Source organism: Sceloporus undulatus, chromosome 3, assembly GCF_019175285.1.
Source record: "Sceloporus undulatus isolate JIND9_A2432 ecotype Alabama chromosome 3, SceUnd_v1.1, whole genome shotgun sequence".
Lineage (NCBI taxonomy): Eukaryota > Metazoa > Chordata > Lepidosauria > Squamata > Phrynosomatidae > Sceloporus > Sceloporus undulatus.
The window spans coordinates 104,398,949-104,425,735 of NC_056524.1; the positions used below are offsets into that span (position 1 = coordinate 104,398,949).

Genomic DNA, 26,787 nt, shown 5'->3' on the forward strand with positions numbered 1-26,787 from the left:
TTTTCCAGGAACTTGTAGTTTAAGGCCCTGTGCTCTATATTTATTTTACACATTTGGAGTTGCTGAACTGAGACTTGAACAATGTGCTCCCAAATATTAGTAGAGCTATTATGACTATGCCTTTTCCTTTGCCCAGGACCATTCAGAAGCACAGGTTTGGTTTGTAGCTTCTGTTTGTTTTGTTTTTTCAAATCTCCACTTTACTTTTCAATATGGCTGTCAGATGTCAAAGTTCAATTTGGGTTAGGCTCCAGTCAAGTGTTCTAGGTTTAAATCAAGTTGCTGCTATCTCTTGCTGAGAGTTGCATTGATAGAGATAGAGCCACAGCTAAGTTATATAGTTCTGTTCTGAGTTACTGTGCTGAATTCCACACACAGATTCTTCTGAAACTGGATCTTCTTTTGGTGCTTTTGGGCACCATGTCTGCAAAGACATTATGACTGGAAGACACGGAAGCAGCCTGAAAATTTAGCTATTCTCTTGGTGCAAAATAAACTGTCCGATCCAGATAATGCAGTGGTACTCAGACTTTGTACCCTTGGGACCCCCTTTCCATCTACATGTGGATGTTGTGCCCCCCCCCCCCAATAGTATGTGAATAAAAATATTTTATATAGTGTGTGTATTTTCATTCACACATTCATGTATACTGATATTTTAACATTATAAAACTAAACATTGTTTACATTTACAGTTGTTTCTTTCTTATTATTTATTTATTTATTTATTTATAGTATTTATAACCCTCTCTTCAGCCAAAAGGCTATCAGACCGGCTTACATTATTTTAAATTACTCATTACTGTATGTAAATTCAATATTTAACTCAGTGCATGTGTAAATTTTACACATAAAAAAGTTTTTTGGGAGGGGATATCAGATCCTCCAAGTCTTGTGCCCCTTTGAGCACGTCTCATGCCCCTCACCCCCTGTGGGTCCTACCCCACTGTTTGAGAACAACTGAGATAATGGACTTAGCTAAGTATTTATTTCCTTTCAGTGGAATGTTTTAAAAGATGCCTGGCCCAGAAGCATAATAATAATGCAAAAAACATGCAGAATGTTCACAGGACTCTCAATCTATATGACTGCCCCTCCTTTTAGTGCCATTTATATCAACAATAAGAAATAATAAAAACAGTTTTAATTAACACATTTGCAGTTATTTTTTAGATAAATGATACTTCTAAGTATCATAGATTGCATGGCTTAAGAGCAAATAGTGTGCTAGATAATGCAATTTATGTTCATAAAGTAACAGTGGTTATAGTAATTTAAAACAGTGCTTTTAATCCATTTGAAAGGGATGTGATAAAGGCATCACAAATGATTCACCCAGTTGGTGGCCAGAGACCAGAAAAATGAACTTTTAAACCAAAAGAAAGATAATTTTTAATTCTGATTTTTCCTAATGCCCACTTTTGTATGTGTGCATTTGGAAAGCTGCATCTTAAAATCTTATGGCATGAATACAGCCAGGTTTTTATGCCTATGGGTGTTTATTTTCTTGTGGGGGAATACCCTTGTCACACATTACTGTGCCAAAGATGACTCTCATGGAAACTTGTGTCACCTTACTAAGTCAGTATCTTTGCTCAACTTCCCAATCAAGAGATGTATTAGTGACACTCTACTCTGCTTTGGTCACACCTCACCTAGAATACTATGTCCAGTTTTTGGCACCACAGTTCAAGAAGAATATTGACAAGCTGAAGTGTGCAAAGTAAAGTATTACCAAGATGATCAAAGGTGTGGAAATCAAACTTTATGAAGAATGGCTTAGGGAGCTGAATATGTTTTGCTTGAAGAAGGGAAGACTGAGAAGTGACATGGCAGCTATCTACATTAGAAGGTGAAGCCAGCTTGTTTTCTGCTGCTCCAGAGACGGGAACATGAACTACTAGATTCAAATTAGCTATTCCACCTAGGAATAGCTTCTTGACTGTGAGAATAGCAATAGCAAGTACATTTCTATACCACTTACTGATGTACTAATTGGTTTACAAAGTGTAAGCTAATTACCCCCAAGAAGTTGGTACTCATTTTAGCTACCTATGGAAGGATGCCAGGCTGAGTCAACCCAGAGCACCTGGCTGGTACTGAACTCACATCCTTGTGGTTTGTCAGTGGCTGCAGTACAGGCATTTAACCACTGTATCACCAGTGCTCCTTACTGATCAACAGTGGAATGGACAGTTGCAGAGTGTTTTAGTTGTGTATTCCTGCATCTCAAGCATTGAACTAGATGCCCCTTGTGGTTCCTTCCAGCTCTAAGATTCTATGATTCTACAAAGGTGTCAGCTTTAAAGCCCAGCTGATATTTCAAACATTTTTGAAATACTTAACACCATTGCAACACTGGAAAGCGTTTCACCACACACTTAATGACCTTGTGCTTGATTTGATATCTATTTTACAAGCATAGGCACAGCATCCATGTTAATGTATTGCCATCTTTAAAAAGTTACAGAACCCAATAAAATCCATGTACAGTGGTACCCCGGGTTACGAAATTAATTCGTTCCGCCGCGGCGTTTGTAACCCGAAAGATTTCGCAACCCGAAAAAGCCATAGCCACTAGCGCTAGAAAGCCGCGATTTTGTGCGAAAAAGCGCCGAAAAGCACCAAAAATTTTTTTCTTAACCCGAAAAAACCTTCGTATCCCGGAACAGTTTTTTCTTATGGGATTTTTTCGTATCCCGGAAATTTCGTAACACGGTGCTTTCGTATCCCGGGGTACCACTGTATGCACCATTCCTCAAATTTATAATGATTCTTTAAAGGGGAGGAAACCCTTAGTTATTTGAAACTGAAACTGATTTCCATTTGTTTGACCATAGTGGCAGCTGAATATTTAGAAATGCCCACATTTTCCTGGTGGTTTTTAAATGGCCAGACCAAAAGAAGGGAGCTGTTTTCTTTCATTAACTTAGTTTAGAGAAGTTTAGAAAAGGGGCTTTCATTTGCATGCAGGAGTAACCTGTTTTTACTGCAGGGTTACCTTCTTCAAATGAATCTAACCACATGTGTTAAGAAAGTAATATTTTTAACAAAACATTTTTTAAACTTTTTGTATCCTATTGAATTTATTTGATTTTGGATTCTTTTAGGCGTTTCAAGGGGAAATAAACTTAAGCTGATGCTTCAAAGACGAGAAGGTAAGCCTGTTTCATCTTAGTGATGGCATTATCTCTTAGCTGTTACTTGGGAGGAATAATAGCATGTAAGTAATGCAAGAACTACACATCCTGCCAATATATTGTTTTCTGAAGCTTATTCAGCTGCTTCCGTTCTGCAAAGTAATATTAAGAGGGAGGAATTTTCAGATAAGTGCTTTCAAAGAACATTTTGCACTGGAATGTCTTCCACGTGCCTCTATCCTTTTCCCAACCCATATTGGCAACAGAAGCACAATTTGTGATAGTTTTGCATGTGTTCATTCATTTCATTTTGTTTCATGTTCACGTTAACATGCTATTCTAAAAAAGTTCTTTCCCCTATTTTGTTTCAGCATGCATTTTGATCATATTTTATCTCTTTGAGGATGTTCTGTGTACATCATCACAAAGGGTTGCACATTTTATGCTTATCTTCATAGGGTATATGTGAAAGAGATTTTGCCATGTCAGCACAGTGCCTTGTCACATAGCCCTATTTCCCATGGTATGCTTTCTAGTTTTATCCTTAATTATTTGCCACTCTGGCACACTGCCTTGCAATATAGCCCTGTTTATTCCACACTGCCTAGTTTTAGCCCTAGTTGTTTGACATGCTAGCACAGAACCTTATCACTTTTCTGCCAGTGGGCACTGTTTGTTTATTAGCAAAATTAATAGTTACTACATATCCCACTCTGTATGGCTTTCAGGACAGTGTAGAATAAATTCAGTTCAAACTATTTAAACATCATTTAAAATTTAAGGCACTAACAAAAGAAATACAGCTGAAAATGTATTAAATTATACAACAATTTAACAATGTTAAAAGTGTTATATGTAGAAATCAGATAAAAGCAATAAAGCCCAAAGGCTTTAATGAAAAGCTTTGTTTTAACCTAGCATTGAAATGAAGTCAATGTTGGTGCCAACCAGGATTCTAAAGGGAAAGCATTCCAAAGCAAAAAGGTTCTCTTCCATGTCCTCACACAGGTATTATTATGCAACAGATGGGAGGGCCGCTCCAGCAGACCTCAATCTTTGGACAGATATATATATATTCTCTTGCAGGACTGCTAAATGCTGCCATCAGGGGGCTCTGCACCAATATCTCTTTTTCATGTGGTTTTTAACACTAGCTACTATTGTTAATGAAAACTAGGTGCTGTGTAAATTTACAGCGCTTTATAAATAAAGGTTAATAATAATAATAGGCTGTTTCAGAGGAAGGAACTGGTAAAACCATTTCTCAGGATTCTCATCCTAAGAAAACCCTGTGAAATGCATGGGGTCACCACAAGTCAACAGGCAGCTTGAAGGTGTGCACCCACCGACACACCCACATTATTTCTGTCATTCTGTCCTGATTTTGTGTTTCTTTCCCAGTGCACTGTTGTGGTTAACTGCCTTCAAGTCCACCCCAACTCATGGCAGCCCTGTGGATGAGACATCTCCAAGCCCACCATCCTCCACTGTTCTGCTTAGGTCCTCCAAATTCACGCCCATGACCTCTGTAATAAGAGTCTAGCCATCTGGCATGTAATTTTTCTCTTTTTCTACTGCCTTCCACCTTCCCTAACATTATTGTCTTTTCTAATGAGTCATACTTTCTCGTGGTGCGCCCAAAATACAATAGCCTCAGTTTTGTCAACTTAGCATCCAGGGAACGTTGAGCCTCAATTTCTAGGATCCATTTGGTTGTCTTTTTGGTCATCCATGGTATCTTCAACACTCTTCTCCATCGCCACATCTCAAATGAGTTGATTTTCTTTCTGGCTTTCATCACTGTCCAGCTCTCACATCTGTATATCGTGATGGGGAATACAATGGCTTGGAGAATTCTAACTAGTGTCTAGTTGTATGTCTTTACTCTTTAGGATCTTGTCTAGTTCCTTCATGTCTGCCCTTTCCATTCCTAGTCTTGTTTTGATTTCTTGACTGCAGCCTCCATTCTGATCAATGTTTGATCCAAGGTACAGGAACTCTTTTAACTATTTCAATTTCCTCATTAACTTGGTTGAACTTATGTAGATCCTCCATGGTCTGTATTTTTGTTTTCTTTATGTTCAGCAGTAATCCCGTAAGCAGTTAGTGTGCACAGGTCAAGAAAAGGTCAGGGCCCTCAGCCGATGTGGATTGCAACTTGCAAATACAGGGACATTGTAATTCTTTGAGTTGGACATTATCTATTAAATATCATGGACTATGATGACATGACAATGTCTGATACAAGTAAAATACTGTAGTGGTTAAAACATACCACCTGCCTGGATTTATTCATGTACATTGGTAACACCATCAAAGCCTTTGACCTGTAAATCTAAAATAACTAATTTATATAAATTTGCAAAAAATGAAATTACATTATTTTTGCTTAACTGATTTTGACTCCTCATTCCAGCCCCTGCTTCAGTTAAGGCAGAGGTTTCTGTCAAAGAAGACAAGGCCAAGGAATTTCTAAGAAGCCTAAAGCGTCAGAAGCGCCAGCTATGGGACAGGAGTCAGCCAGACGTACAGCAGTGGTACCAGCAATTCCTTTACTTGGGCTTTGATGAAGCTGTAAGTAGCAAAATAATTTGTTCAAACATTTTAAACAGTAATTCAGTAATGACAAGCATTGAAGAAATCTCCCTGAAACAGTGATATGGTGAGTTAAAATTTAACACTAAAATAAAATTAACATCAAATTTTATTTCCTCGCAAAACGTGTTAAATTTGCTGTGGACAATTCTCAAAAGGTTGCTAAATTCACTCAAAATTATTTTAACAAGTCTCTTGTGAGGCTACATTTTTGTTGACTTAGGCTGTGTAGGTAAAGCTTCTACACAGACTATCATCTGTGAAAGACTATCATCACATGGTTTTAAAGGATTGCATATGGCTGAGTCCAAGAGAGGGTTTCAGTTGTACAGAAGTATAAAAAACTGCAGCTAAACAAGTTGCCTTGAAGTCAGGTCATGAACAGAACAAAACACTGTAAAGCATGTATTTGTAGTAGAAGAGTAAAAGGAAACAAAGTCCCACGTGCTGCTGATGGTCCAAAAACTTTATTATCTGAAAAAGCTCTTTTTGAGATAATAAGGTTTTTGGACCATCAACAGCACACGAGACCTCATTTCCTTTTACTCTTCTGCCAGGTCATGAACATACTGGTCATAGTGGGAATAGTATACCTACCCTGGGGCACATGTGGGCAGGATGCCTCCCTAAGAAGAAATTCTTCAATTATGTGATTTTGCGTGGCCTGTGCAAAAGAGAAGATGAGAAGCAGCATGGGATAGCAACTGGAGTGTTGGACTCTGGGAAACAAAAAATGAAACCCCCATTCAGCCATGGATACTCACCAGGTGTCCTTGGGCAAATTGTATTCTCTTAACCTTATAACAGAGTGGGAAAAGTGTGTCCTGCAAGTTCATGCAGGGCAATTTTTTTGACCCAGGAGTCATTTTTTGCTCCATCGTGCCCTCTAGGAGGTGTGGAGGTCCCCAGTGGTCAAGACAAATTTTTGCAAAATGTTTCCAAAACATTTTCCATATTTTTGGCCTGAAGTGCCCTCTATGGGCCCAGGAATGCCCCCAAACAGAGTGAGAATGCCCCCATGTGCCCTAAAGGGCGACTAGGGCAAAACATAATATCTTTGTGGAAAAGGGTGTGGTGGGGAGTATAAATTCTGAGGGGCTAATGCAGCACCCTAACCTTCTACGATTGCCCACTCCTTCATTACAGGAAGGCTATGACAAGCCTCCTCTCACTAAATCTTGTCAAAAAAAACCCTTAAGTTGCTTTAAATCATAATTTATTTGAAGGATTTTAACAATAAAAACAAAGAATGATGAGACATTCCCAATTCTTATTGAACAAGTACCCTATAGAACAGGTGTTATAAACTCGTTTCACTAAACATACAAGTGCTGTGACCCAGCTCCTGTCTTCTATATTTCAAATAGAAGCTTGTATCCACACTATTAGGAATCCTGTTTTTCCAGTACTCACACAATATAGGAGGTGCTACTCTTGGTTTTACTAAAATAAGATTCATAATATTTAAGCCACTTTAAATCTACCCTTTCCTTCCCTTTCTAGGAGGACCTAGTTACTGTAAACTGAGGCATCAGGCAATGGTTTTCAAAATCAGGGCAGCATTAAAGGGATAATTCAACAAGTCTACAGCCAGAGCCAGTTCTATAATTAGTTTCATCTTAACCTGGAAGGAGTTTAAAAATTAGTTCAGTGATACATGGGACAAAAATTTAGACCATCCCATGTACGTTAGGTAGTCACATTGGCCAACAAATGAGCCAAAGACTGTGTGGATTGTGGGAGTTTGAAGGGACTAGATGTGTAGTTTTTTGTGAGTTTTTTCGGGCTGTGGGGCCATGTTCTAGAAGCGTTTATTCCTGATGTTTCACCAGCATCTGTGGCTGGCATCTTCAAAGAAAGTATGACAGCCACAGATGCTGGTGAAATGTCAGAAATAAACTCTTCTAGAACATGGCCACATAGCCTGAAAAACCCACAAAAAATATGGATGCCGGACATGAAAGCCTTCAACTTCAGACTAGATGTGTATCAAACCCCTACAGCAATTTGTGCCCAAAAGCTCTGGATTTCTAACAACCATCCATTTCTAGTTTCAGAAATTCCTAGCTTTGAACACAAAACACTTAATGACACTATCCTGAGATATTTTCACATGAACCAAGCAAGTAAACAAACAAACCATCCCAATATCCAGTTGGCAATTCTCTCACAGGAGTTTATCACACTAGCGAGATCCCACGAGCAAATGGAATTTAAACACGATTTAACACAAAGAAAACCCAAAAATGTCTAAAGTTTATCACACAACATCGCAGTTAATGTGGAATAATGTGAAGTTAAAGCACAGTTAAAGTGGAGAAAACTGGCAGCTTTTTACTTTTGGAACGACCCAGAAATAAAAAGCTATTGGTTTTCTTCGCTTTAACTAGGGTTTAACTTTGCGTTATTTCATTTTGGAAGCAATTTGGCGTGATAAACTCCCCGAATTTGCAAGTTTTGTTTAAATTTGAATTTAATTTAAATTGCTTTTAACTCCTGTTTGCTGCTAGTGTGATAAAGCTTACAGAAAGTATAAATTTAACTGCTTTGCAAACATTACTAGAACATAACACACACACACACACACACACACACACAATATCTCTCCTTCAATCTGTAGAAAAGAAATTTCTTGGTTTTTTTTTTTTGTTTTGTTTTTGTTTCTGATATATTTACAAAGTTTCCCCATTGAAAGAAAAATAAACTAAGGGGCCAAACAGATGGTCAAAATAAGCAGGTTTCTGGCTGGCTTAGAGGAGGAGCTAGAAACTGCACTCAAGCTGCTCTACGGGGAGAAAAGCTGGACTAAAAAGGAGCTGGATTTTTCTGCTTCTTCCCAGAAAGTGCATACCTTCGCATGTACGTATTAATGCACTGACACCAGGGCAACTCTAAAGGGGCACTCTTTCCAAACCCTAACTATAATCCTAATTGTGCATGTAAATGCCCCATCACAGGAGCACATTTAAAAGAGATGGAGTAGTAAGGGTGGCAATGCCCAAAAGAGAAACTGTGACACCTCTCAGGGAGATCAGTACAACATAAACAAAACAGACAGTCAAAGGGGCGAGGGGGGCATGAATGTACCTTGCTGGCATCTTCATGGGAACACTTCTGCTCCAATGCCCTGTCCTGGTGAAGCACTGACATGCAAATGTGTGCAGGTTCCCAGGGATGGCCAAACAATGGGATGACAGTTGCTGGCTGTTCGTTCCTGTGAAGGTGCACAAGGATGGTGGGGGGAACAGTAAAAAAAAGTACCTAACAGTACAGCTTGAAGCCATGCCATGTGGTCATGACATGTGCATTCCAGCTGTCTTGGGATCAGTTGGTGCAGTTGGCAGGGTTTCAATCTGGCTTTGGAAAAGGCAACTTCAAGACACTTTTTCCTGCTCATCTGTTTCGCCCCTAATTTTTTAATTCAAAAGGAAATTCTTTTGCATTGGATTTTTCTTTTCAGCTCAAGGAGAATTTTTCTCTGGAGGAACTACATTTGAAACTGTCAACATATTTTAAAATGCAGTGATGGCCAATAGCATGTCATGCCTTCCATGTCAATGGGGCGATGACTCTCTGCTGGGTTCTAGTAAGACCTTTAAAAGTAGTAAAATAGAACTAACTTATTTAGGGGGTAAAGCATGTTGGATAGCATCTTTAATAATTCAGATTAAAACTTAGAGCAAATTCACCACCCCACTGACATGGAAACTATCATGTACCACTGGTAATGTTACTTCTACTAAATGCCATACATTTTGAGAGTTTGGAACACACAGGTGAATACCTGAAATTGAACTTTTGGAAATTTAGGATTATTAAATATGAACATGCAACTGGGCTTCATAACTTGTTGGAACAGCTCAGTCTTACTTTGCATACATAGAAATGTTCAATCCAATCAGCAGAAAGAAACAGACTGGAATTCATTATCACTGTTATTCATGCCTAACCTAGAGCTAATATTCATAGCTTATTCATACTCATGATCCTTACATAATCAATTGTATAGTGAATATGTAGGAACTGTAGAAGTCTTTCATTTCTGATTTGCTGGGTAGCAGCTTCTGCAAAAATCAGGGGTTGGTTCTCCTGTTGATCAGGAAGCAGCAGACTGAGATTCCCACCCTCCCCCTCTCCCTCCCACAAGTGATCCCCGGTGCAAGGAGGAATTGCTGCAGGCATTCTGCTTCTGACTGTTGCGCCACAGATCACTCTTGGGAAGGAGTACCAGTCTGCTACATCCCAGTCAACAGAACAGTCTACCATCTGTTGCTTGCTAAACCATAAGTGGAGGCTTCACAATCCTTACGTATCCCCTACACTACTGAATATGAAGGGATCATGAATATGTAGGGTGGAGTAGCAGGTAAACCAGGAGGAGATAACACTTAGTTACATAACTAAGGCCTGATACAGACAGCCAAAATAAAGCTGCTTCAAGTCACTTTGGAGGTATGCTGTTTCAATGATACATGCATCCTAACAGCCCAGAAGCCTCATCAAAGCCACGCTCCAGCCCTAAGGACTGGAGTGCAGCTTTGGTGCAGCTTCCAGACTCTTAGGACGCATGCATCATTGAAACACCATACCTCCAGAGTGACTGAAAGCAGCTTTATTTTGGCTGTCAGTATAGGGCCTAAGTTAAATAGCTAAGTAGCTAATATAGACTACTAGCCACTGTAAGCAGTAGATTCTAAATCAACACAAACATTTGAAAATGTGTGAAATGCTGACATTATACTAATCAATGGCTATTCATAATGCCTGTGTGCAAAACCTTGCATGCCTGTCTAACCGCACACAATATGGTAAATATTTTCAAAGTAAAAGCCAATGAAATATTGTGGAAACTTAAACCTGGGCTGCCATCTTGTTAATGACTTATGATGGGCTCAGTCCAACTTATACCACTGCAAGTCACTTTTTTGGTTCTTGCAGAAGTTGGAATCTTCTTCCTTCAATGACCACCCAACCAACCTTTCAGTTTTCTATATTCCCCAACACAACCATTAACTGACTATTGCAGGAGTAGGGGACAAAGAAGTATTAGAGTTATGTTTCTGTAGCAGGATGCAGAGTAACCTAGATGTTTATCACACTATACTCTTAAAGTGCTACAATTCCAGTGTGACTCCTCTAGCTGCCTCCTGTTGCATTCTGGGACTGGCAGTTTTAAGGAGGAGTATTTAGAATTCTCAGGCAGAGCTCTACCTGAGAATTCTAAATACCCCTCCTTAAAACTGCAAATCCCACAATGCAACAGGAGGAAGCTAGAGGAGTCACACTGGAATTGTAGCACTTTAAGAGTATAGTGTGATAAACATCCATGTCAGCCTTTGGAAGTTCCCACGGGTCTTGGCAGATAACACTGTCACACTGCATCCAGTTATGGGCACAGAGCTGGATGCTTCTCTGCCACTGGGACATAGTTCTGTTGTGGTGGAACTTTACATCCCTGCATTATCTCTTCAATCAGGATCTCAACCATTCCATTGTTAAAAGTCCCAAGTTTACTTTATTTGTGAATTGCCTCACAAATAACTGGAAGGATATTAGCTTGTACTTTGTTTTAAAGAGTTGCATACATAAAAAATTATTTAGGTTCATATGCGAGTACCTTCAAATGGGTAACAGTACTCCATTCCTGTTTTTGAAGCAGTATTTTAAAGCAATTTTTATGCAACTCCAGCTTTTAAATTAACAGCTTCTACTTTTCTCTCCTTGCATACAGAAATTTGAAGATGATGTGTCATACTGGTCAAACCTAGGTCGTAGTGGCCATGAATATTATGGTGGATATTACCATCACCATTATGATGAAGATGCACCTATTGGCCCCCGAAACCCACACACCTTCAGACATGGAGCAAGTGTGAACTACGATGATTATTAATTTTTCTTCTTTGTATGAGAACAACAGGAATGTTGATAACCCCTATATACCTTTACTCCGCTCTTTTTTAACTTTCTTAAAAACAGTAAGAAAAATTGTTATGAAATGTTTTTATATCCAACCAGTAGCGCACAATGTACAAGTGTTAGAATTAAAGCTTTTTGATAAACTATTTCACCAGAGTACTGGGCTGAGGAGACCTAATTCAAGATTGTTACTCTATGGAATACTATTCTGGATCTTTCTTTTGATGGGGGTAGCCCTGTATCACAAGGCTATGAAGAAGTCTCCTGCTTTCAACACAAAAACATGGGATTAGACTCATAACAGATATATGAAATAACTGCTTACTGATTGTAGAGGGGCATGGAAAGTTGTAATATGATCTATTACAACCCTAGCTAGCAGAGCAGCCCTAAGTGAATTTATGCATAACCATTACAGAATATCAGGGCACAGTTTGGCACACATAAAGATTGTATGAATTTGAATTTATTATGGCATACAGCCAGCATAAAGTAATAAAATGTTTAGATTGTTTTCAGGAGTAACCATCACATCAGGCAGTTTGCAGCGCTGGCACTTTAGTGGCAAGAGTACTTTCCAGTGCTGCAGGGAGAGAGCAGTATGGACAGTGTCCGTAATGCAGCTGTTTCTGCATGATTTATTTAAAGGTTTGTTGATAAAGACATAAAAAACTACCTGGACAGCTGCCATAACTCTGCAGTAAATTAAACACAGAATATATTCTTATGCAGCATATTGTGAGTGTAAATCTACTGGCATTATAGCCTCACATCAGGAAAGACAAGATGAGCAGAGCAGTTTGACAAACAGCCTCATGACTGTAGCAATTTCATTCCAATCTGTTCGCTATTAAAACAGTAAAGCTGGTAACAAGTTTACGTAATGTAGTCAAAACATTTCCAGCTAATATAAATACATCAGGGAAACACTATTTTTGTAGGCATTTTGCACTAGTGTAATTAAATTAGGTCACTATGAGTGACTGGCAGAGAGGTGTTGTTACTGCAAACGGGATATAGTTTCAGGAGTAAGGAAAATGTAAACTATAATATGCTATATCCAGTTTAAGGACATGACTAACTGCTTCATATAAAATCCAAGGGATTATTTTAAATGGACTAGATTCAGTGGTACATATTACTATAAAACTTTACTCAGTATTGATTAAAAGAGTTAACTGCTCAAAATATAATGAATGCCAAAAGTTTGGCATTACTTTTTATAGACCTTTTATACCAATTGGTTATTGTTTTATAACAATAGGTTATGCATCCCCACAAATGCCATAGAATGATTACTTACTGAAATCTGTAAGTTTCAATATTTTATTAAAATAGCATATTCAACCACTGGTAACCAATAATACATCAACTTTTGCCCCAGAGTATGCACAACACAGTAGTGATTTAAAATAGCATTTATCCATAATAGTCAGTGAAAATATTTTCAAATTCAAGTGTGCAACTAGAACTAAGCATTTGAAAAACAAACAGATTTCAAAGGAATACACAAAGCTCTCATACAGAGTTTTCATAATCCTATAATACTAAATGCCAGTGTTTGTCACCTGACAATACTGCAAACTTTTTTCCTTTATGCATAGTATCTCTCACTTAAAGTACACACTTTTATAAATAAATTGGCATTTTCCATCTCATCTGCAGCTTCACAAAGAAACCAGTAAATAAAACTGTCAAAGACAGTCACAACAAAATGATCTCACAGCAAGATATAAAACTTGAAGATACTAAAAAAGATGCTTCTATTTTACATAAAAAGACAGATTTTAAAAAGTGCAAGGCAAAGATTGCAGTTTTCTTATTTAGGCACATCCACTTCTTTAAAGCAAGCTTCAGAGTGAAATTCCAGTTTTCGCTTCTTCATGATACCTGTTTCTGAGGTCTTTTTGAAAAAAGACAAAATTACATCTTCTCAAATGCAAGGTAAGGAAATTTATCTCCTGTCCAAGAGTTCTTAGTTATGTCTGGTTCTTCCTTTTTTTATCCTGGCAGGTTTTGGTTTGGGAATATATTGATTATTCGCTTGATATTCAAGTTCTTTCCGAAAATAATGAATTGCTTTATTTAAGCCTTCTTCCAAGGGAACCTGTTTTCAAGGAGAGAGGATAAAACCAAATGAGTGCCATCACTACTTTTCAAAATGTGTGGTACTGGAATATAAAAATGTTCTGAGGTCATCAAAATTTTCATAGTTGTTATAACAATAATCACAAAACTGGTTACGTTCAGTTATTTTTAGAATGTCTAGCCAAATATCCTTTTTTTCTCTCCACTCAGAGGTGATCTCTATGAAAGCTGTGAAAATTGGGTGATGCTTTCAGCAACCCCATAAAAAACTGCATGGAGAGGTTATGGTGTAAAAATGTCAAAAGTGGCAAAAATTACATCTGGCCATGCCTACACTCCTTTGGCTTTATCTTTTTAAACTCTACTCTCTTTGGGAATATGACACCTTTTCCCACAGCTTGGAATGTCACTTTTGAAAAAAGATCATGTTACATTTTATTACTCTGCTCACTGGGCGAGGCTATCCTTGTTCCAATTGTATTCTCTTTTTAATACTTCATCCTTTCCACTCAATATGTCTTACAAAATTTAAAATTAACATGCAGACTCTTCCCCGATGCCAAATTGTAGCATCATTTCCGCCAGCCCTACTCCCATGCAGTGAGGAGAAAACTTTCCCAAGAGTTCAATCATGACTGGAGCTGGTCACTCCCCAGCTTCCCTCTCCGCCATGATTTGTTGTTCTTTATTTTATTTCTTTAAACAAAATCCAAACTGCATCCCACTTGTCTTTTTTTATAAACCCACAGTGCTCTTTGGGAAGTCTCCCACAAGTGCTAATGACATTATTTTCCCTAGACTACCATGTGCTATAGTGCAAGAGTGCTGTAACATACAGTTCTAGAGTACTCTTGCCAATAAATCTCAATGATAGTTGAGGAACCATGTAATTAGCACTTCTGAGGCTTCCCAGAAAGTGCTGTCAGCCTTACAAAGGGGAAGTGTGAGCCTAAATTTGTGTAAATAAATGGAAGGAAGTATGGGAAGAAGGGAGAGAGCAAAAGGACAGTTTTAGAGGGGCTGCAATGAGTAAAAGCATGCAACTCTTGTCAGAAGAGGAAACAGATCTGAGGAGGTGGTGTTACTTGGCAAAGGAAACAATATCACTGGCCTCTCATTCCTCCCAAAAGTACAAATAATGTTATCATTTGTTGCATGGTACTTCTGAGGTTCCTAAAAATTGGAACTAGTCCCCTGGGGTGGAAAAGGTTCCTCATGTGATTTGTAGGAATATATATGGAAAAAGGATGATATACATCCAACTCTAGTCACCCTGAACTTCCACTGAACAAACTATATTGGCTTCTGCTAGAAAAAGCAAAGAGCAAATGTAAACACAACTTGGTGAAGGCCTGTGGACTAAAAGCCTTATATTTTCTATCAGCAAGGCTACTGCTTGGGAAAATAGATATTAAGGTCTCAAAGCAATGCCTAGCAATTCATTTCAAAAAACAGAAGCCACAATTGGTTACAGACTCTCAATAATGGCCCAATCAATAATAAAGATGTTTGAGTAGGAACACAGACCCACATGCAAAAACAGAGGTGCAACTACTGTATTTTCTTTCAGGTTTTTTTGTTAAATTGCTTTCGTTTTTAAAGAGTCTCTGCTGGCTTGTATTGAATCTGATCAGATTTGCTTTTGAAATGAATAGCAGAAATATAGCAATTTTTCATTAGCAGCAGAAATATTGATTAAAAAATTATTCCCACTACTATGAAAAAGCAAGTAGAAAAACAGATGTAATTTCATTACATTTGTCCTGCACAGCTCTGAGGATTATCCTATCGCCAACAACGTTAGATCATGAAAATATTTAATTACAGCTCTGTTTCTCCACAGTACATACCACAGGTTCCCAACCAAGTAGTAACTTGGCTTTCCTGATGTCAGGCTTCCTTTTCTGAGGATCGTCTTGAGCTTCTGATAGAAACTGGATTTCACTTCCACTGCCTGTAAATCAACCAAACAAAAATCCCAATACACATGTAGTACATAACACTACAGACTGATTATGTGCAGGTGGTTATAAAATTTTAAACTTTAACAAGTCTAAACAGACAATTTGTTATACAGTACACAATACTCCAAGATAGGATGCCTTTCAAAGCTTTCACAACCTTTCTAAAATATAAAAAAGAAACTCAAATCACCACACAGACCTATTTCAGTTTTAATCTGGGCCATTTTTCTTAAGTTTTTAAACAGATCTTCATTGCTCTGCAGGCATATATGTTTCTCTTTATTTTCACACACAATTGAACTGTTTTTTATTTTTATTATAGTGTCAACAGCTACATCTCACTTTCTCTGTTTATAGCTTCCAGCCACAATTGACAACTATTTCAATCTATTGAATATGTTTCAACTGATACAAATACATGGCATGTAACATTTTTCTCAAAAAGAAGTATTCATCATACTCACCAACAAGTTTTTTAATTAACTGGGCAAATTCTAGAATAGAGTGCTCTTCTGGGTTCCCCTAAAGGTGCAAATAAGTAACATAAACATCATATTTTAAAAAGTTCATGCTACAGTAGGCTTAATCACCAAGATAATAAAAACTTGGATACAAATTTCTGTGATATAAAATAATGTTGGGTTTCCTTCTCATTCCTTTCACTAGCACAATTTGAAAATATCCACCAGAATTTGGAAAACTCTCTGAAACGGAAGAGCATGCAGCACATGGGCCAGCAAGAATCTCAGGCATACTAATAAAAGTGCTTATTACGTACAAAATCATCCTTGAAACACAACATCTGCTAATAAACGTAACTTCATCTCAAAAGCTATAGTTAAGAATTTTAAATTATTTTTAAAAATGTGAATTAACAGCTTAAAGTATTTTATATTCTGATATCAGAATAATTGGAACTAAAACCTATTTTGGTGGGAACACTGCACACTACTGTTACAAAAGCAGATCATTACACATTGAACTAATCAGTTATTAGTACATAGTGAAGAACCTGCATCAAGGAGAAGGCCGGAAGAAAACTATGCTTACCAAATTAACAGGACTGCTAACATTGCTGTTCATTAAGGCCACCAGCCCATTCACAAGGTCACTGAAAAAGAGAAAACATAGTTTGAATACAGTCATTTCTTCACAATTGTGCTGTCTGTCTCTCTGAAATGTTTATACCTAAGTGTGTGTGTGGGGGTCGAACCCCTAAAAACTATATGTATGGTGATAGCAGTAGCTCATCCCTAAAAAGTTATGCAAACCACTACACTATTTGGAATCTAGCAGAGCATACAGCTGATTTGGATAATATATCTCTGCACTGACTATTTTCACATACCTTTTTTAAAAATACCAACCATTTTATGAGACAGAATACATCCTATCAACACAAAGAAAGAAAACTGTGTTGGCATGTTCTTTGATGCCGCTGTATCTTGGGCGCCATACCACTTTTGGGAGCTGACGTACTCAGATCAAGAGGGGTTTGTAGCCAAACACATTCTACTGGTGTCTAAACCTAGTAAAATGTTTGACATTCATTGATCTAAATGGAGAATTTTAGTAAAAACTGTTGGGATATAGAGTCGCAAGGAAAATGTACAATGTGGGTTTTAATAGTAACCAGGCATTAAAGGGTTACTGTGAGCCATAACGATTAAGCATTTAAACAGGAAGAGACATAGAAAGATAGTCAACAAGTGCTGTAAAATACTGTAGGATACTGCCAGTCTAAAAGTGACTCAGGCAGGGCGGCTGGATCCTTTGTGGCACCAGAGGTAGAGGCAATGCCTAGAAGGCCTCACAGAGCCTTTGCTGGAGTAGTGACGAGCATTGTACCCCAGAGTGGGTTGTTACTGGTGTGGATGGTGTCGATGTATATATTGTTGTACACAGTGGAACGTCTTCTAAGAATAAAAGCCTCATCTGAGAGAAGTTTACAGTGTCCCTTTGCTCACTGAGAGAGGTCTTTCTCCAGCTCACAAGCTGCTGACTACAGTCACGAAGGTGGAAAATCTGGTGCCAACCATTGACATGTTGCCTCACACGCTATGCAGCAACATCAAAAGCATTTTAACAAAAACTGCTCTTGGGGTGGGGTGGGCAGGAAGCATTTTGATAGCAGAATCCTTTCTTCACACTGAATCTGGATGGTGAGCAGGGCATGTGAACTTGATATGGTGATGGGATGGAAGGTTCCTTTATTCCCATATTGCTTCTTGATTTAAAAAAAAGCCTTGAATGGAAATGAAAGTCACTTCCTCCCCTGCAACTTCCCAAACTATTGCTTTTGTCTCTGCACAGTACAGTACTTAAAACTATCAGAAGGGGAATTGTTTTTGAGAATAATGGCAAAACAACAATAGCACCATAAAGATAAACAAATCTACTGCCACTTTTGTAGAATAGAACTTACTTCCATAACCACTACATTATCAGTGAAACTAAAGTCTTTCTAATAATAATAATAATGCTAAAGTCACAGATATTTTTTTCTTAGAAAGACAAACTGCATATTCACCCTATAAACACAAGATGGCAGCAATGTATTAAGAAAAACAGGAGACCGAAACTAAATGTTATCACTTTTTAAACTCTAGAAGTGGCTTCTGAAATCTGCATGCTGAATTTTAGAGTTTCAGATAACCTAATCATTTATAGCATTTACTTTCTATGTTGTAAAAGCACAACATGGGAGTGCTATTATTTCACATTTATTTAGTACCAGTGACATCATAGCCACTCGATAAGCAGACAATCTTTAAGCAAATGCTACATCCTAATAGCCCCATGAAATTACCTGCTCCCAATGACTAAAACCTGAACCGACTTAGATGCCAGGTACATAAGCATTCTGACATAAGAATAGTCTTCACAAAGGTTTGACACCGTGCCAGTCAAATGCATGCACTGGCTGCATGCCACCACAGCTTCTGTCTGGATTGGTGGCATGCCAGTTATGTGTATATGTGGCACAGGAAGTGTGAAGTTAGCAACAAACGGTACCGAAATGCAATAAATACTTTTCAGTAGCATAGGTTGCAAGACCTTTAAACTTGCCATAGGAAAAGTCTAAGCCAGTAATTCTAGGGTAGCTGGCACTATCCATAGAGTTTTATTGCTTATTGGTTTTTACTGAAGCATCACTACAAATTTTAATTTTTCATTATCAAAGTTTCATTCAGAAGTCCGGAATACTCAGCTATTTGTGCCATCCACATGCACAACAATTTTGCCCTGCAACTAGAACAGTATTATGATTAACAGCTGGAATGTATGCTTTACATCTGGAAGATCCTGAGTTCAGTACCTGGCATTTCCCAAGAAAAGACCTTTCCTGAAGGCCCCACCAAGAAAAAGACCCTAGCAAGAGGTAGACAATCTCTTAACCTGAAAGTCCACTTCAATTTCAGGGGATCTTAGGGAAGCAGTCAGTGGAGGAAATAAATCAATAAAGTAACACATTTTGAAACATACTCAGAATGGGGAAAAAACCACCAATGCTGGACAACCACCAAATGGTGTGCCATGGGAAAGATGTGAGAAGAGCTGGGTTCATATGTTGAGCTTGAGGTTCCCCTACTGCTCCCCTAAAGAGCCACTATCAAGAGTAAATAATACTCAGTAGAACAGTAAAACCCATTATAAGGCAGCTTCTCAACTACAGCCAGCCAAAAATGCATATCCAAATCAGCAGAATAGCTCGATTTTCAAGTAAAGCTCTCAGATAGTACTCCATACAGTGGCTTATTATTTTTCACAACAGCCTCTTTTTCTGACTTTATACTCTTGAGTAATGGGTTGCTACACCCTCAGTTGCTGAAAGCAAAAAAAGCTGATGGAAGGAACAGAATATGGTGTGGTGACCTAATGAATTTTATAGCGTTATCTTAGGCAAGGACTACTCAGAGGTGAACAGAATACTAAAAGAAGGAAAAGGAGAGAGCTGTGGAAGCAGACTTTGACTGATCTGCCTATCTCTAATATGCATGTCACATCACAAAGGATTCTCAATCATGAAATTAAATCAAGATTTTTGGGTTTGTTTTTTCACACCACTTCAATCAAATGCAAAGTACTGCCATGCATCTGCCTCCTGTACGAAACAAAACTGGGGGTGGGGAAAAGCAGCAGAAAAACTGCAACAAAACTGAAAAATACAGTAAAACTGTACACATGCCACTGACAAAAACCAATTTTTAAAAAGCTCAGATCTAAATGCAGGTGGAGTGGAACGTAGACCAGAAAGAACCCAGAGAATCTTTAACAAAATGTTCAGCAGAATTCAGAAGGTTGGTTCTAACAACATGGTGGAGCCAAGTTGAACTAAGCTGGCAAGGTGCAAGAGCTGTGCCATGAAAGAAACCCACACACATCTTATTCTCTGCTGCGAGAAACAAAATAACGATTCTCATTGCTTATGCAAACACGACTCCTCACATAAACAGAGTTTTTGCATGAGTCAGCCTCAGAAGCTCCATTGGAACTAACTTTGAACAGGAGGGTCACACTTTATTTGGCTGCTTGTCATCAGAGAACAGCTGCATGGCAGGCCCTGTGAGAGGCAACGGCAGCTTCAACAGGGACCTCACTACTGAGTAATGTTAGTTCCCCTACTCAGATCTCCTAAGGGTAGGGAAGTGCAAGAAAGAGGTTTTATCTTGAAATATGATAGGTCAATATTATTCATCATTTTATTTACTTTACTATAGTCACAAACTGAAGTTCTACGATCCCCTGAGCTGAGAATACTGATCTAAAGAACTCAGTATTGAATAATACAGAAGAGACAGCATCAAATAGAAAACATACCACTGTTACTTATGTTAAAACAAACCTCTCTCTCCCCCCACCTCAGTGTTTCACATTTATTCTCTTTTTCTTTTTCGGTTCTGTGTCACACAAAAAGAATGTACCTGACATATTGGAATGCTCTAGTTTGTGTGCCAGGCCCATAGACCTACAGGGGAAAAAAGAAGAAAACAAAAAGAAAATCAGTATTATTGACATCATTGGCAATTATTGGCCATTAGTTGGCCCTCGGTTCCTGTGCCAGGGCTGCTGTTTGCATGCATGTCCTTGCTGAGCCACCCAGCTCATCTGCCACCACACGATTGGACATCCTGGACCTTTCATTCTGATCTCAGTGCAAGAGATTGGTGGCAGTGCAGAGCAAGAGACTAGGGGCTCAGCAGGACACACGTGCACATATCCATGCTGGGGTGCACATATCCATGCTGGGGTGGAAAAAGGAGACTTCATATCTTCCCGAAAGAGCCAGAATAAGAGGTAAGTTTTTAAAAATGAGTGCTAAGGGTGTTGTATGTCAGTTTTAGTGTTGAATGTGCCAGATATCGCCCAGACTGTTTGCACCAGAACTGGGGTTTGGATTGTGCTTTATCCAAACTGGATGCTGCCAGAAAGGGGGGGAAATGGACTTTTGCCTCATGCAGACAAGACCACACAATTGATTTCTATTTAATCAAGGGATGAGCAGCCTCTGGGGATAAGATGAGGCGACAGTGGCTCACTCCAAACCACCAGATGAATTTCTTTTGAGTATGCTTATTCTTTGAAACAAGATATGCATTTAGCATGTACATTTCCTTCAGGTGAAACGTTCAGGCTGCTACTGCAGCATTACAATGTAGTAGCAGGGAAGCAAACAGCAAAGACTGTACAAAACAGATTAGACATGAGGCACTTGTGGCCCCAAATGTCGCCATGACTGAATGCCTTTCAGAGTGCACATTCATAGCAACATCTATCTCAATCTACCAACACTTAGCTAGATGCCCAGGAAATTGAGGTCACATATCTAAAGAAGCATGATGCAATATTTATGACAATAAGTTCACCATGGCATGAATGAGTTTTCCCAAATTTGCATCCAGTTTCTACCCGTACACCAACCAACTCTATCCATTTTTCACAGAATACACCAACTTGTTCCAGAAAAGAAGCCAGCTTTCTGCATGTACCTTCTATACAAGAAAAGGATTCAAAATGTTCAACTCCAGTTTTTGCCAAATGAATTGTATTTTTGTATTCCAAGTGAAAGGAAATATGATGAAAGTCATCCCCAGTGTCTTTCCTGACAAGAGCTGGAGGAAGAAATGAAGAACTGTACTTTCACTCTTTTCCTTACTCAGTTCTAAAGACTAGGCAATGCAGAAATTGTAAGAGCCCTGCTGATACACAGTGGTGTGCTAGAAAAAAATGTTCTGTGGTATGACTCTCATGAGATTTTATCTGTCTTCAAAATTACTACAAGACCTCAAAGTATATTTATCTGAGGATTCTCCTGGGGAAAAAAGGTTTATTTGTATTTTGCAACATGTCACAGCTCTGCCATCTTATATAAAGCATTATTATAAGGAAAAAGGAACAACTTTTTTCCAGTTTTAAAAACATAATGGCTCGCATCCTGTTGATGGATGATGATAGTATAAAGTCAGACTTGTGCCATTGTAACTCACTTTTTTTGGTGGTGTGGCAGTCAAAATTAAGTTCTGGCCATGCAGTGACCAAATTCCCCACCCCCTTGGCCATTTCTGAGTTGTTGGACAGTGGGGACACATCCAGATTTTTCCTAATTGCCATAGATAAGCCTGATATATATGCCTGCCATATTGTTTAGTTTTCAACTGAAAGGCAGCTCCAATATTTGTCTGAAAGGTATCACTTGATCATTCATCAAGTAACATACCTGGATGTGTGAACCTGCCATGTATGGAAAAAACCTTTCTCTAATTTTGAAATTATCATACGTAGAACCTTTGAGACTAACTGGTATAGTCTGCTCTGCAGAAATAATGCACACTGCTTTAATGGCCATGGCTCAATACTATGGGATACTGGGACTTCTAGTTTTGTGAGATATTTAGTCTTCTCTGTCACAGAGCTCTGGTGCTACAAATAACTACAAATCCCAAGATTCCATAGGATGGAGCCATGGCTGTTAAAGGGGTGTCAAACTGCATTATTTCTGCAGTGTATATTAGACCTCAGTGAAATACACAGTAGCATAAGCTTTTATAGACTTGGTCTACCTCCTCAGATAATAGGGATTCTATTTAATTCTATTTTAATTTCTCTTAACAGGTGAAATGAATTAGATGACTGCACAAAAAATATTTCAGCATTAAATATACGTAAACTGGCCAGTCAGCACAAGAGTCTGCAAAAAGAAGTATTTCAATACATGCCCTAAGACTGCAGTCCTATGGAGCACATTCTACTGAATATAGTGAGCTTATCAGTGAGCAAGCATGCACTGCCCTGTAAGGGTAAAAGAGAACTGAAACAGAACCATTATCCTGCACAATGTTTTGGTTATAAAGTGGACTCTCCACTTCCACTGGGGTTAGGGTTACAGGAGGCCTGTGAAAGTGGGAAAACCACAAATTAAAAAAATTTTTTTTACCTGGGATAACACCTCTCTAGGAATCTCTAAGTCCACCAGTGCAACTCTATAGTCAATATGACTCAGAGGGTGACCACAGAATCTCACTGGAGAACCTACAAATGTGTTTTCTCTAGGAATCTCTAGATTCTCCAATGTGACTGTACTGTCAACTTCCAGAGAGCATATAGTATATCAATTAAATCCACATTTAATCAAATCCACAAAATGTCAAAGCCACAAATATAGAGGTCCAACTATACATTTCAGCATCATTTTATCAGAAAGCTTTGATTTTTCCACAGCATTCTAAGATGATTTATTTCTAAGATTATTTATCCAGAGCATTCAAAGCTCAGGATTCAAGCCCATAAACCTGCTCAATTCCTACAAGGGGCATGTCACAAAATGACATTCATGTATGCCTTTCCTATATATCTAATAAAAAGTAATTAAGTCCAAATGACATGAATACGTACAGTTAAAGGTTCTCCCTGAAGAGCCTGCAGGATAAAGTTACTGACAACTCTGCCATCATTCATGTGCATCCGAGGGCCGAAAGTATTGAATATTCTTGCAACTCTTACTTCTACACCTTCCTGAAAGCACAAGTGAGTTTTTAAAAACAAAAATACTATGCAAATAAGCTCTCCCTAAAGTGCTATCCCAGACTATAGTCAACAACTGATGAAACCAGAGGTGGGCCAAGGTGCCCTCCCTGTCTGTAGTCCTTGACCTCTCAGGCAGCCTGTGTGATTCTCTGAACTGCCCTTTTAATGTCCTTCCCCACAAGTGAACTACACAATTCACCTCTTAAATTCCTGCACAGTTTAACATTAAACTTTTCTTGTTTTTCAAAACTAAAAATGGGTTTGTTTGTTTTGGGGGGCAGTCTGGTCTCTGAATCTGCCAGAGTTGCCCTTCCTTGGACTAGACCAATGAATGCTGTTTCTGTCTTTAGTTATGAAATGGAGGGCAGGGAAGGGGGGTATTATATTGTGTTCAATTCCTCACCTTTAGCTTAGCTTTATGCCAGAATGAGCCTTAAAGAAATTGCTCTAAGGCCCGAAACAGACAGACTTAAAAAGCCAGCTTCCGTGGCACTTAGATGACGTATACCCCCAATCCACGTGGAAACCACACCAGGGTTGCTCTCAGGCCGCCTAAGGTGGACCAAACCCAGCCTCAAAAGGAGGGGATTTTTTCCACTCCTTGCTGCACTCCATTTGGGACTGCAACAGGGGCCAGCATCAGGACTGCTGTGTGCAGTCACTGTGATCCTGCAGTGCTCTAGGCGCTCCTTCCTGCCTGTCTATTCCACCCCTAAGTCTACTAACACTACACTTAGCCAGAAGAAGAAAGCCATCATCCCTGCTATTGGCAACCCCCCCCCCCAAACCTGTCAGCAAAATATTTTCTTCCCCCTCAACCTGGCAAAATATACCATTTCAGGAGCTTGAATTCCACTTGTCCCAATAAAAGAGACTCAAACATTTTCAAGACCTGCAGCCTCAGCCTTAAGATCCTTCTGCTTTCACCTTTTGCTTAGAAGATACTGTTCTTCCCAAAGCCATTCTCCGAAACTATCTGCCATATCATATGTAACTGTTCGAGCTCTGCATATATTTTATGTGTAAGTCCTAGAGCTAAGTACTTCACTCATTTTTTGAGTTCTGAATACTTATGAACACTATCCAAACACTGACATCAATACCTGCTTCATATAGGCATAGCACATTGTTTCAGCAACTCTTTTTCCTTCATCATAACATGCTCTGGGTCCTATAGGATTCACATGACCCCAGTAATCTTCACTTTGTGGATGAACCTCAGGATCTTAAAAAAAAAAGAAAGAAAGAAAGTTATTTTGAGTTTTTATCATGTAATAAACAGAAAGAATTAAAATCAGTTTACTCCCAACAGACTAGGAGGTGTCATGATTTACATAAATATTTTGCCAGACATATTTTTGTCTTAAAAAGAGCAGATTCAGGGAAGGAAACCTTCTTCCATAAAGCTTGATCTGTTTTATTTTATCTCTTTACATCCATTAGCTCTCTCAGTCCTGCAGCTATGGTACCATTTTCCCCTGATTTCTTTACTCTTTGAATGAATCCAAACCATCCAAACCTATGGAATGTGATTATCATGATCTTATATAGACAAGGCTGGCTTTTCACTGCCTTCACTAAGACAATGATGACACAATCACAATCAAGCTAAAAATTAAATAAAGGGGAAGAAGAAAGCTTTGATATGCTCAGTTTTTAAAATAAAATATGTTTTCCTTCAAGTTAGCTGTAGCTGAAACCTCATTTTTCAATTAAAGTGGTTCATAAGCTCACCATAGTTAAAATTAAATGGTTACATGTAGCAGAAAGTGCCACTCCCACAACTCTTAAACTGACTTTTTCCTCTGTGTGACAGCTATGAAAAGCCGATGGGAATCCATTTTCATGTGTTACAGTATCATTAAAGATGCACTTATTTCAAGTTTGTAAGTTATTCAGAGTTGACCATTCTTATCTGATTTGAAAGAAATGTGGATACACACTTCTAAAACGGTTTATCATGGATTACTGGCCAAAGAAGGAGAAGGGAACCTCTTTCAACTTGAGGTCTGAATTCTCAAGGGATGGAGAGGTGTTAAGAGAGCTAAAGACAAAAGGGTGGGACAACGTATCAGCAGACTGGCTTAAAACTCTTACTATCAGTAAGAGGCACAAAGCCCACTGTTACTCCAAATAGTGCAGGAGCCACCATGTCTGTGCCTTCTGTGCACCTTAGAGCCTGTTCCCACTTGCGATTTACAACGCTTTAAAATACACCGGTATCAGTTAAATCAATTCAAAATAACCCTGGTCTTATCCCGCGTTCCAAATCGCTTTTTTTTCTTCGTTCTCATTTACCAATTGATTCGCTTTAAGTGATCTGCTTTCGTTCCTATTCAAATAAAACAGTGTATATATAAATCGGTTTTAGCCTTATTTCGTTCCCACTCACCATTTTGGGGCTGTCAATCAAAGCAACGTCATCATAACGTCACTTTTAAATTTCGCAGTTTGTTATAAAAGAACCAATGAGGAGGCGCTTAAAGTGCCTATGAGTCCTGCAATTATTTGTGGGGAAGGATGGTTGAGGGAGAGAAAACTGCCCAAAGCACTTTTGCTGCCTTGGAAGAAAGACCCCAGGCTGTGGGAGGCTTCTGGCAAAGCGAATTTGGGGAGCCCAAGCTGTTTCCAGAGAAACTATGGGGATGGGTTTTGCAGGACAGCATCCCCTCTTCATGTCTCCCAAGACAGCCAGGGAGAATCCCTTCAGAGAGCCCAGAGATCAATGAAGGAGGGTGCTGGAAAAGCAGGGAGGGAGCACTCTTCCCAAAGATTCTCTTTCCAGGGTTGGAGGAGAAGGCAGATTCCGTTTGAGAAAGAGAGGGAGAAAGGCTCTATTTCCCCCCCCCCCTTGATCAGAGCCCTTCCCTGCCTGGGCGAGATCAGATGCCTCCTCGCGAGGAGCCTTCCCTTCCCTGCCTGGGCGAGATCAGATGCCTCCTCGCGAGGAGGCTTCCCTTCCCTGCCTGGGCGAGATCAGATGCCTCCTCGCGTGGAGCCTTCCCTTCCCTGCCTGGGCGAGATCAGATGCCTCCTCGCGAGGAGCCTTCCCTTCC

General features: G+C 39.0%; 2 protein-coding genes across 4 annotated transcripts in view; one reads left to right on the plus strand and one right to left on the minus strand.

Annotated features, from left to right (window-relative positions):
- ECRG4 (ECRG4 augurin precursor) overlaps window positions 1–11,800 on the plus strand; it is a 28,240-nt gene extending 16,440 nt beyond the window's left edge. Inside the window, exons 4-6 of the mRNA XM_042458414.1 lie at window positions 3,111–3,158; window positions 5,557–5,714; window positions 11,467–11,800. Coding sequence (XP_042314348.1) covers window positions 3,111–3,158; window positions 5,557–5,714; window positions 11,467–11,628 — 368 coding nt within the window. The 3' untranslated portion in view covers window positions 11,629–11,800. The remainder of the gene's footprint in view (window positions 1–3,110; window positions 3,159–5,556; window positions 5,715–11,466) is intronic.
- A 1,166-nt stretch (window positions 11,801–12,966) lies between these two features.
- The window catches only part of UXS1 (UDP-glucuronate decarboxylase 1), a 55,125-nt gene continuing 41,304 nt past the window's right edge, over window positions 12,967–26,787 (minus strand). For all 3 annotated transcript variants that reach the window (XM_042457904.1, XM_042457906.1, XM_042457905.1), the window contains 7 exons: window positions 24,835–24,956; window positions 23,600–23,719; window positions 20,632–20,675; window positions 16,757–16,817; window positions 16,171–16,228; window positions 15,593–15,696; window positions 12,967–13,761 (listed from right to left, as the gene is read on the minus strand). In XM_042457904.1, coding sequence (XP_042313838.1) covers window positions 13,630–13,761; window positions 15,593–15,696; window positions 16,171–16,228; window positions 16,757–16,817; window positions 20,632–20,675; window positions 23,600–23,719; window positions 24,835–24,956 — 641 coding nt within the window. In that variant the 3' untranslated portion in view covers window positions 12,967–13,629. The remainder of the gene's footprint in view (window positions 13,762–15,592; window positions 15,697–16,170; window positions 16,229–16,756; window positions 16,818–20,631; window positions 20,676–23,599; window positions 23,720–24,834; window positions 24,957–26,787) is intronic.